This window comes from Aplysia californica, unplaced genomic scaffold (assembly GCF_000002075.1).
Source record: "Aplysia californica isolate F4 #8 unplaced genomic scaffold, AplCal3.0 scaffold00072, whole genome shotgun sequence".
In the NCBI taxonomy this organism is placed as follows: domain Eukaryota; kingdom Metazoa; phylum Mollusca; class Gastropoda; order Aplysiida; family Aplysiidae; genus Aplysia; species Aplysia californica.
Window position 1 is genome coordinate 1,767,415 of NW_004797342.1, and position 12,019 is coordinate 1,779,433.

Below are 12,019 nucleotides of genomic sequence, written 5' to 3' on the forward strand. Positions count from 1 at the left end.
ATTCTCAGTACAGGAAGAAAAAACAGAAATTAGTAGAAGACCATAAAGACTAAAGACTTAATTCTTCCAGAGGCTAGTGTCTAATGACGGAGGATAGGAGATTGAGGCAAATCTACCTGATTCACTGTGATTGGCTGTACAACACATCCTCAGATAAATTATTAGAGTGATGTATAAAAACCACCAAGAAAAATGAAAGTCTCTCGTGTTTCTGTTCCAAAACACATACTTGAGCTAATAGACCTTCGCTTGTGAAGTGATACCCTCTGTGTACTTCACTGATACATGACTTTTTTCCTGTAACTGATAAAGTTTCTTGCTTTACCAAATTATTATGTGCCAGGTCGTAAGGTTAGCTGAATTTAGGCTTTTCTACCAACAGTGTGAATAATTGTTGTGTATTTTATTTTTTAGAGGAATATCACCACACAATTTATATAGATTATAATTTTGCACTGCCGTCGAGAATGATGCTTAATGACCCCAAACAAACAATTTATATCCTTTCTGTCTCATGTTGTTTGCCTTTTTACTCTGTTTCAGAAAACTGTAGAGAATCAAAACGCAAACGGAGACAAAGTTGTGCTTTACATCTAAATGACATTGCGAGGCCTTTGTCTTCGGATGTTGTGTCATTTCTTCAAGACAGACAATATGGGTTTCGTGGAAGAAGCAGGTACTCCCAAAGTCGAAGTCAGTTTTTGAGAAAGCAGCTCCCAGATTTTGTCTCACAGCATCTACCTGCAATTCTTTCTGAAAAAGAATTGGTTCTTGGAACCATGAACAAAGTGTTTGCTTCAAAGTGGTTGAATGATTCACAAGTTGTGTTAGGAACCAAGTGCAACAAGGTATGGCCCCGGTTTATGTTTTTTTTCTTTTTTATACTCAGTCTCTGTACATATTTCGAGCTGATGTGTTTTTATTTTCTTTTATAGTTTTGTGTTCAACACATGTCTGTTGTCAAACATTTATCTGTGTACCTTTGCAATATATTATGATTATGATGATTTTCTGTTTATAAGCCGCCCCCCCCCCCCCCCCCCCCCCCCCCCGGCCGCCGCCGAAGGTAAACCAAGCAGTTTCATTTGTACTGTTTTTCTTCAGTTGATGGTGATGGATGTGCGTAACAACGATTTAGTTCACATCCCTTCTCTACGTAGCAGTGAGGACAGTGTTCCTGCAGACTGCCCCTGTGGCATACACGCTATTGCAATCAACCCATCTCGCACACTTCTGGCCACTGGGGCTCAAAACACCAATGACCTGGCTGTGTATGAGCTGCCTACTTTTGATGCCTTATGTGTTGGAGAGGTATGTGTCTTTTATTGTATCAAGGTGACTGTTTGCAATGAGTAGGAGCCCTGTTCTATTGCATGTAAGGTATTCGGGCCTTGCAATAGTTCTTATTTATTTCCTGGTTTACACTGCTATTGTTGTACCTGGGTTGGTTTTCTTTGGGTTTTCTTTTTAACCTCCTGATCCTAGGTTGAGCACAAAAGAGCATCTAGTCTTGTGCATTACAGGAAAATCTTGGGAGGTCCAGTTTGCATGTTGGGCTCGTAGAAGAAATGTTGGTAGTTGAAAGATGAAGAAAAGTAGGCCTTACAAGGCCATTTTGAAAAGTAGCGCTTGATGATGAAAGTCATTTGGTGTTAGCGGAGGAAGGATTAAAATTTGCGATATAGGCTTAGGGCTGAATGACTTTGAGAAGACAAGGCATTGATCAAGACTTCTAGGGGCAGAACTAAGAAATCTCTCTCAAGCCATTTTGCCATACTCAGGTGCTTTTGTAAGGGAAAAAAATGTGTCAGTATTTTGCGTAAGTCATCAGTAAATACATACTCTCTGACTCTGCAAAGGTATTGGTATGTAACAGGGAACAAATTGACCACAGGGATACAAGCTTCTTTGTGTACAATTTGAGGATGGTTGAGTGTTTAATACATGTGTGTGTGTGGTTATTGGGATTTTATGTGCTTCAGATTCATTGACTACGGAAAATTGTACTTTCAAATATAGCAGCATTACTGAAGTTTAAGTTAAAGCTATAGGTAAAGTATGGCCCCTCCACCAGTGTTTTCATGACTCCTTGATCCATGTTGCTGCCCTGGACATGTGAATAAGTTAGTCAAAACAGACAAAATAGTGGACTGGTATAGTAAACTTGTATTTTGATAATTGCTTGGAAATTTTCTAGGGGCTCCTGCTGGCGCGCACCCCCCCCCCCCCCCCCCCCCCCCCTAAAAGTTCAAAATAAAATTATTGTTTGCTGGCACAGAAGTATTGGAGGAATATTCATGGGCTTCTCAGGGTCATTAAAAATTGTGGTGGTAACTTAGAAGAGAGGGAGATATAAGGACACTAACATCCCCCCCCCCCCCCCCCTGCAAAGAATAATTTAATAAAGGTTGAAAGTAGCGCCATAGATCACATAGGTCGAAAAGGGGGGCCAACTTGACCTTTTTTAGATGTAGATCAAAAGGTGTGGAATCGAGAATTTTTCTAGTCCTTCTGTTAATATTTTTCCTGCGCCTTCCAAGTCATGATGGGGAACAACACACTTTTTGTGTGGAAATGTCCCACATTGTGTCTTGTAAGGTCTTAGATTTCAACAAAAATAACACGAAATAGAGTGTGCATGGTTCATATGCTCCCCCTTTGTGAAAGTTTGATTGCATGTAAGCAGAAATTGGCATAGCAGTTTGTGGGGTAATTTTAAATTGTGAGGTGTGCTGACAAAATGAGTTACTTCTCGCAATCCTCATATGGAGGTATTGGCCAAAAATCGACATTAGGGTCAAATTTGTAGATTTTCTATTGATGCCATATATATTCTTTAACTATAACCTGTCTTTTATTATTTCATTCTTATAAATTGTAAAAAAACTTCACCTATAAGCGTGATGTATCTATTTCCTTAAGGCCATCTGCGGGTGAAATTTTCCCCATGTTTACCCAGTTTGACCACACATTTTTTCTCCATTTTTGAAACCTAAATTCATTCCCCTTAAAGTTTCAAGCGCCTGGTTCAATCAATTATGTTTAGAAGTTATTTAAAAATAGCTTTTAAAATAATTATTCGCAATTTTGGGTCATATTTTAAAATATCTTGTTCTTTCTTTTTTTTCGAGTATTTATTTTTCTGACTTTGAATTTGCCCTTTGCCTCTGAAAAATGTGGATTGGTATAGGTTAACACCTCTAACAACATTATTAATTTGTTAAAGAGATGAGACCTCCGAGTTTAACGTTCATCTCTGAGAAAGAACTGAGCCAAGTAGGAAATTAAGTATGTAAATTGCCTTGCCCAGGGACACAACGTTAGACCGAGCTGAGCTTAAACCCCAAACCTGCAATCTTATGATTACATGTCTAATAGCCTGACCACTGGGCTACTGATGCCTTTTTTTGCCACTGTAAAAGAACATGGTTCTTAAAATTTTCTAATGAAGAATGTTTTGAATGTTCTGATTTTAAGGGACCTCGCAGGTTGGGTCCAGGGCCTTGGGGACTGATTTTCACTCACTCTTAGCACTTTTTACTTTTGGTATTTTCCTGTCCCTCATTCAGTGTAGATTTTATTGACACTAGTCATTGAGTGATTAACATTAACAGAATTCAATTTTATTGGGCTCTAAGTTATGTACTAACATTTTCGATTTAACCTTGTTTTTCTCAAAACACTTTTTCACCACTTTTTGCTTGCATATGCTGCTTTTTTTTCTCAACCATTTTTTTAAAATTGTAAAGGCAGGTTTTGACTGTATTTTTTTAGAAAGCTGCAAGACACTACTTGTTTTTTTTTTTAGATTTGTCTCTGAAATTGTGTTTCTTATTCTTTAATTCTAGATTTGCGTTTTCTTAAATCTTTTTGTACGTATAAATAAGAATTAAGTCCTTAAGTGTAAATACAGTCGAACCTGCTGTAATGGCCGCCTGTATAAAACAATCATCTGTACTAACGGACACTTTCCATTTCTTCCCTTGCGTATTTTTTACATTATCATGATACTGAGTTAAACGGCCACCTTTCTAATATGGCCACTTTTTTTCTCGACAATGAATGGCCGTCTTAGACAGTTCCGACTGTATACATATATTTTATATTTTTGACTTTCACAGGATGCACATAAAGACTGGATTTTTGACATGGACTGGGTTGATGATGAACATATAGTAACAGGTTGGTTTCTAGACAATTGTAACTAAAGACATTTTGATTGAAAGGTTATTATTAGTATTAGGTATTAAATGTTTGAGTGATTATCATGTTTATATTTATTCAATTATATCTTTCATCTACGGAAAGCATCAGGTCACTATAATTCATTCTTTGGATGTAATATTTGCCGTCTTTGAAAGGATGCTTTTCTTAGTCTCCAAATCCAGTACCTGAGCTACCACTTACTTTTTCTGGTCCATATAGCACATACCAATGTTCTGTACACGGTTTCCACCCGCCCCGGTAATGTGACACGACTTGTCAGCTTCAGTTGCCTCACAGCTCAGGGTTATCGGGTTCAGCTGGCGTGGAGATGCACTTGCCTGTTGTGGTTGTCAAGTTTTAATTTTTGCCAGTATTTGAAGCAATTTAACTCTTTGCCCATCTTACACAACAAACCACAAGGACTATGGACTGAAAACTCAATGACTTGTGATTTGTCCTGCTTTGGAGCTGTCATTTGGCATTTTGAAGACAGTTTGTGAATGCCTAATCTGTCGTTTTAATAATAATATTTATTCGAAATAGGCTCCATTGCTCTTTTCGAAGTCAGCATGGGGGCTCTCGTGGCCTAGCTTAGAGGTTCATGTGTTCTCCTCTCATTCAAAGGTCCCGGGTTCGAATCTGGGTAGCGACGGGAAAAGTTTTCTGCTCAAAATTGTCTCCTTTCACCTCCTTTCCTGCTCTCTAGCAATGTTCTGTCGTCTGCTTTCGTCTCCACCTTCTGCCCCCACCCTCTCGTTTTCTTTGTCCCCTCCTCTGGGCCCCTGACTCTTACTGCAGCCTTTCTACTGCTACTCCTTCGCTCCTTCTTACTGCTGTCTTTCAGCCGCACCCCTGGTCTTCTGGTAGGAAAGATCTACACCTAGCCTTCTCGGATTAGGGCGAAAAATCTCTGAGGTCCCGTGTGCAAGTTGCGCACGTTAAAGATCCCTTGTGGTCGTCTAAAATTGATAAGAGTAGGCTTCGGCCGCCACCTGGACAAAATTCAAAATTTCCTACGGACCTGAAACGTTTAATGTGTCGTGCGTGCTCATATGACCTTATGCATTTGCGAGCGCTGTAAAACACTTACCGAAAAGACCTAGTACATGTTAAACGTTCTGTATTAGTTCCCAAACTGTCAAGTCTCTGCAGTACTATCAATGCAGTGTCTTTTCACACGGTCACAAAGGAAACCACAAATCTGTTTAGATCGTTGCAACTGAATTCAGGAAGAAAGGTAGAATTTGGACAGAAAATAAGTGGGGCTCAAGTGCGTACTTCCCAGTATAACGATAGAGGGGGAGGGAGGGAAGGAGAGAGAGAGAGAGATATTGTATTTGACCATAAACTATGTCGTATAGTGCATCAAGAAAGACACCACACACATTTTGTACACGGTGCATAAATATGCAGTAGTACGGCTTCCTATTATCTAAGTACTTGGTGTCTAAAACAAAAGCAGACCCACCTAAAGAGTAATAACTTGGCCATCTCTAAGCTAATTTCAACAAAAGTTCTGACAAATAAAATTCAACCATGAAGACATCAAGTTTATAAATATGAAGAAAATGAATCATCGTTTTCGAGAAATATCAAAATAACAAATTTCAACCGGAATTGGGTAAAAAGCGAAATTTTACTGCTTAAAAGCATTCAGCTACAGGTTCGTGAGCGGCCCATTCTGGTTTCAGGATAAGGATGGTAAAACCACAACAGTCACCTCAGACAGATATCTGAACGTGCTGAGAAAGTTTTGGAGAATGTGTTATGCTGTACAGGCCTGGTTCCAGTGGGATGGGGCCACAATCCACTCATCAAGAGTGGCCCTGATATAGTTGCAAGAAAGGTTTTTGGAATGCCTTGTAAACCGAAATTTACAAATAAATGGTTACCACATCCACACCCCCCCCTCCCCCATTTTGAACCTCTTCAGTTATTACTTTTGTTTTTTTGGACAAACAGTGTAGGCAAACAACCTGCAAACAATCGAACAAACTCAATGTTAAACACAACGTCCAAAGTATCGACCCAGAAACATGCCACACAGTTGTTCAAAATTTTCTGTGGCTTTTTGGAGTTTGTGTGGAAAGAAATGATCTACACCTGGAGATTTAGATAGCGGACTCCTTCCTTGAATCTTTTTAGCAATATCATTTCTGTATTAATTTTTTCTTCAATGCACAAATAGCAACAATTTGAAATAGAATGATATGTTTGATTTTTAAGAAGTTGCGAAGTTTTGCGTTTCAGTAAATTTTGGTTGCAATTGAGAAAATCATATATTTTTTAAAGAAATACATAGATTTTTTCATATCGACCAATGTGACATCCCCTTGTTTGATTTTCATTTCTGTGAAGTTTTATTAAAATTTGTGCAAGGCTGCAAGGATAAGCAAGTTATTGCCATTTAAGTGGGTTCTCTTTTTTTTAAGATGCCTGGGAGATATAAACACATATATATGGGTGTTTGCACTTATATTCTGTCTTTCTTGTTACCAAAGTATGGCATCAGCATCTGTGTTGCTAGCGGTTAGGTGGTGTGCTGTCACACACACTAGACTCGAGTTCGATTATCTCAGTCCTTCTGCTGAGACAATGTATTTCTCTCAGGGTCAGTCAGAAGCCCACCCCTATATGATGTAAATTGTGTGGATGGGGGCGTAGCACAGAATTCTACACTTATAGAACGGGAACTGTACCACGTGACCTGTGAGCAATTGAAGACCGAAAACAATGGCGTCTTGAGGGCACTATTTATCGTTTTCGGAAGTAACCCTATAGCTTTTAAAGCAAGAGCGGCTTTTACAAACGAGTGAAAAGTGGAACATTTACTGTCCAGTTTGTAATTTTGAGTTACAGAATTCACTGTGCGACTAGAGATTGGAATTAAGGTTTTAAATTGTTGTGTTTTGGAGTGCAACAACAGAAAAAGCAGACATACAGAGTTTATATATATAAGATCTACAGAACTGAAAAAAATTCATAGCACTTCTAGCTTCCCACACACATTTTGCATACGCATATGGCCTTCGTAGTTTTTTAGTAGTAAAACTTATTACAATAAATTTGTTTTACACTGAACATATTTTTTCACTAGATCTTATTAATGTTCTCAAAACATGCGTTCAATAATTAGCTTTATGTCACCAGCAGAAGTAGAAAAAAGGACGGACTTGCTTTTAAAAGAGATTTAGCTCCAGCTATAAACTTTTTAAAAATCTGTAGAAACCATTGACTGGGATTTTGTTTTTTATATATTGGGCTAGTATTTATTAAAGAATTTTCTTTAAAGAAATTTCTAGAATAATATAGAACCTATAGATGTGTACAAATGTTTGAAAAAAATACTCATCGGTTAAGACGAATTGATATAGATCTAAGTCATTGTGTAAAAGTAGGAGAATCTAGATCAAGGTGTTTGATAGTTCAGTAGCCTAGATCTAGATATTTGATAATAAAGTTGCGCATCAAATTTTTGACCGCATGCTACAGTAGTGAAGAAAGCGTATTATTTTCATCCGAAACATTAATTTCCGCATCCATACACCTTTTTGAGCCTTTATAAGCACATGTAGTCCTACTTTAATTATGTTTTTGTTTTTGAAAGCATTTTCAATTCCTTTCACTTTCACTTCCCCCGTGCTGGCACATATAATTATGATTATAATTTAAGATTCCAAATCTGACGAATGTATTATTAAATAGCGTATAATGCTGAGTTAGCCAATGCATTGCAATGCGCACTATTATCAATTGATCGAATTGTAACAAGACTTCAATTTTATCCGTAACAAGAGACCACTTATTTTTTTATACGTGTTCATGAATGTGTGTTTGTTTACTGTGTGCGGGGATTAAAAATTAAAGATTAAAGATTCCAGATCTGACGAATGTATTTATAAAATAGCGTAATAGTGCTGGGTTAGCCGATGCCTTGCGATACTTGCTTTTATCAATTAATTGATTTGTAACAGGACTTCGATTTGATCCGTAACAAGACAACACTTATTTTTTCTTATACGTGTTTAAAAATGTGTGTTTGTTTACTGTGTGCGGGCATTAAAGATTCCAGGTCTGACGAATGTATTTATTAAATAGCATATAGGCCTATAGGGCAGGGGTGGCCAACGCATTGCGATACGCACTTTTATCAATTGATCGAATTGTAACAAGACTTCAATTTGATCCGTAACAAGAGGCCACTTATTTTTTATACGTGTTCATGAATGTGTGTTTGTTTACTGTGTGCGGGGATTAAAAATTAAAGATTAAAGATTCCAGATCTGACGAATGTATTTATAAAATAGCGTAATAGTGCTGGGTTAGCCGATGCCTTGCGATACGCGCTTTTATCAATTAATTGAATTGTAACAGGACTTCGATTTGATCCGTAACAAGACAACACTTATTTTTTCTTATACGTGTTTAAAAATGTGTGTTTGTTTACTGTGTGCGGGCATTAAAGATTCCAGGTCTGACGAATGTATTTATTAAATAGCATATAGGCCTATAGGGCAGGGGTGGCCAACGCATTGCGATACGCACTTTTATCAATTGATCGAATTGTAACAAGACTTCAATTTGATCCGTAACAAGAGGCCACTTATTTTTTATACGTGTTCATGAATGTGTGTTTGTTTACTGTGTGCGGGGATTAAAAATTAAAGATTAAAGATTCCAGATCTGACGAATGTATTTATAAAATAGCGTAATAGTGCTGGGTTAGCCGATGCCTTGCGATACGCGCTTTTATCAATTAATTGAATTGTAACAGGACTTCGATTTGATCCGTAACAAGACAACACTTATTTTTTCTTATACGTGTTTAAAAATGTGTGTTTGTTTACTGTGTGCGGGCATTAAAGATTCCAGGTCTGACGAATGTATTTATTAAATAGCATATAGGCCTATAGGGCAGGGGTGGCCAACGCATTGCGATACGCACTTTTATCAATTAATCGAATTGAAACAGGACTTCAATTTGATCCGTAACAACAGACCACTTATTTTTTCTTGTTCGTGTTCCAAAATATGTGTTTGTTTACTGTGTGCGGGGATTACAGGGGGACAAGCCCATCCCCTCGACATGTGATCCAGAGTCCAGAGTATGGGGATACATTTTTCTCAAAATGCACACAGCTCTGAAATCCTTGACCAGTGATCACTCGCCATGGAACTCTTTCTGTTGTGACTGTAGACACAAGTTTCTTCATTATCACATCTGAATGAGCCTCTCATTCATGCATTAGAAATCACACTCCCAACACACAGAAAATGACTTTGAACATATATTCAGGAAACATATGCCAGTTCCACTCTTGTTTACTTTGTTTTGCATTATTGGCTTTTATGTGTAAACCAATATTTTGAGGCCTTTTCTGCATTTTTGTGTTTTTGGCAGCATGTACAATAGGCCTATGTATTTTATGTGCAACCGACACATTCTCCAATCGTAGATCTAGTACTAATCAAGACTATATCTAGATACTTTTCCAACAGAGTTAATGTTCATAATTAGTGTTATTATCAAGTGTATTGTGATTGTGAAGATCTTTAGTAGATCTAGATTTAGTAGTAGATCTAGAGATCTAGATCTAGATCCCATCCCATCATTAAAAAAACAACAACAAACCAACAATACAGATACAAAAACATTGTAACATTGCCAATTATGACATATTGTTGGCAGTAAAAATGTACTAGACTATTTCACTATATTTCCTCTTCGAAGAAAGTTTTAAAATACTGATGTAACTTAATGTAAGGTGTCTTCCAAGCCCTACCACTAGCATCAGCGTGCATAGCAACGCGAAGCCTCGCTGTGCGGCGCAGCCAAAGGTGCCCTCAACTGGCCGCCATGTTTTAGTTTCAATTCCTCACAGCGAATCGGCGATCGCGAAGAGGGAGTTCCGCTTCTATAAGTGTAGAATTCTGTGGGGCGTAGAAACAACTACATTAAAAAGTATAGCAATATTTGTCAGGCATTAAAAAAAATATTAATTTTTTTTGCTGCCCCCTCAAAATACCAATCATTGTTTAACTTGGCCAACCTCAAAAGCACATTACAAACATTACTACAAAATCTGAGGTGTTAATAATTCCTGTCTTTTAATTTTTAGCCATAAAAGCGAAATTTCATGTCCTTAGTGTCTGAAATGATAATTACTATGAATACTTCACTCTACCTCAAAGTTGATGTTAAAAAGTACTAAAAATTTAACCACCTCAGCCAAAGCCATGTCAGCCTGCTGACCCCTTGAATACAATGAGATGAGGTGCTTGGTGGGAAATCCCTGGTGTCGACAAAAATTCCACCACTGAATAGCTGAAAAGTCCCAAATAGCTATTACCTGCACTTTTTTTTCTGCTGTCTTAATTAATAAATCTAGAATTTTTTTTGCATCCCGGCCTTGCAGTCCAATTCAAATGAGATTATATGACATTCTTTCAAGAATAGTGGTGTGTGTGCATACAATTTTGTTTCTCTGCTTTAAATTATTTGACATGACCCACAATTTGTTTGGGGAGTCAAGGATTGTACAATGTCTGTTTACAATAATCCTATAATTCTCGTTCACCAGGTTCTAGAGATAGTACAGTGGCTCTATGGCGAGTCAACAACCAGAGTCCCTCACTGGTAGGAGCTTCTAGGTCTGTTGGACACTCTGTGATAAAGCCATGCCAAGTGAAACCCTGCAATCGGGCTTTGAGGGTGAGAGCATTGGCTCTCAGCAGAAATACACGGGTGAGTCTTTGATAGACATAGATATCCAATTGCCGGGCTAAAGCTCCTTCACCTACCTTCAACGCAGAGTTTTCTCAGAGAAGAGAAAAAAAAACAAGTGGGCAGAATATTTAGCTGTGGTGAGACGATAGGAGTGATAAGAGGAGATGAAAAAAAATAAGAATATGATGGAAAGTCCAGGTGCCATGATTTATGTTCCTGTGCCTGCTTCACACTCTTGTGTATGGCTGGTAACAGTTGTGCAAAAATCGCCCTTTTGTTACAATTTTGCACTTATGCATAGTTCAGTGCTTCCACTCTTCCGTATTTTTACGGAAATCCATACTTTCTGCCAGTTCCGTACTTGTTCCTCCATCATTATCAACTCCCTCCGTAAAAAAAAACTGCGACAGCGCAGGACTGCTGAAATTATTCCGTACTCGCCTTCGTATCGTTTTGTATAAGTTAAGGATATTTACGGTAATTCTCTCGGCAATAGGTTAATGTTATAGAAACCTGCCAGATTGTTCATTTCCTTCAGTTGGCCATTATTCTCCTGTGCTCCGTGCATTCATTGCGGGTTGGTCGGCAGTACATTTTTTACCTGCAGATGGATCAAAATCTGGTGAACTTTCTGTGCCACTTTCCTCCTTTCTATCATTCACTCATTCCTTCTGTCTATCTTCGGATTGTTGCCGCTGCTGGAAAATCTGCGCGTTGATCAAGTAAATTGAGTTGTGATCTTAGACAGAAAATTACTGTGAGAAAGAAACTTTTTTTGCGAATTTATCTAGATCTAGAGAAATTATCAATGCGAAGATTCTACGGTACGTGAACGCGATAAGGGCCGCAATGAAAGAAATATAATATTATGCTGATACGGGCGGGGTGCGTAGTCGGCCGATTGCCCGACTCGGTCGCCTAAAAAACAAACGTGTTTGTTTTTAGTTTCAGGTGATCGAGTCGGGCGATCGGCCCGATCCAGTCGTAGGTAAAATGAAGAATAATTTGAATTGGTGTTCCGAGGTTGTGACGGGCGACATTCAGACGTGAAAATTGAGGAAAATTAGGGTTTACGCTGGGCAACTG

The 12,019-nt window shown here is 38.2% G+C and overlaps 1 protein-coding gene across 1 annotated transcript in view; it reads left to right on the forward strand.

Moving 5' to 3' along the window:
* The window catches only part of LOC101851856 (DDB1- and CUL4-associated factor 12), a 41,093-nt gene that overhangs the window by 14,405 nt on the left and 14,669 nt on the right, over positions 1-12,019 (forward strand). Inside the window, exons 3-6 of the mRNA XM_005093936.3 lie at positions 544-848; positions 1,105-1,311; positions 4,122-4,182; positions 10,788-10,951. Of these exons, the coding sequence (XP_005093993.1) occupies positions 544-848; positions 1,105-1,311; positions 4,122-4,182; positions 10,788-10,951 (737 nt within the window). The remainder of the gene's footprint in view (positions 1-543; positions 849-1,104; positions 1,312-4,121; positions 4,183-10,787; positions 10,952-12,019) is intronic.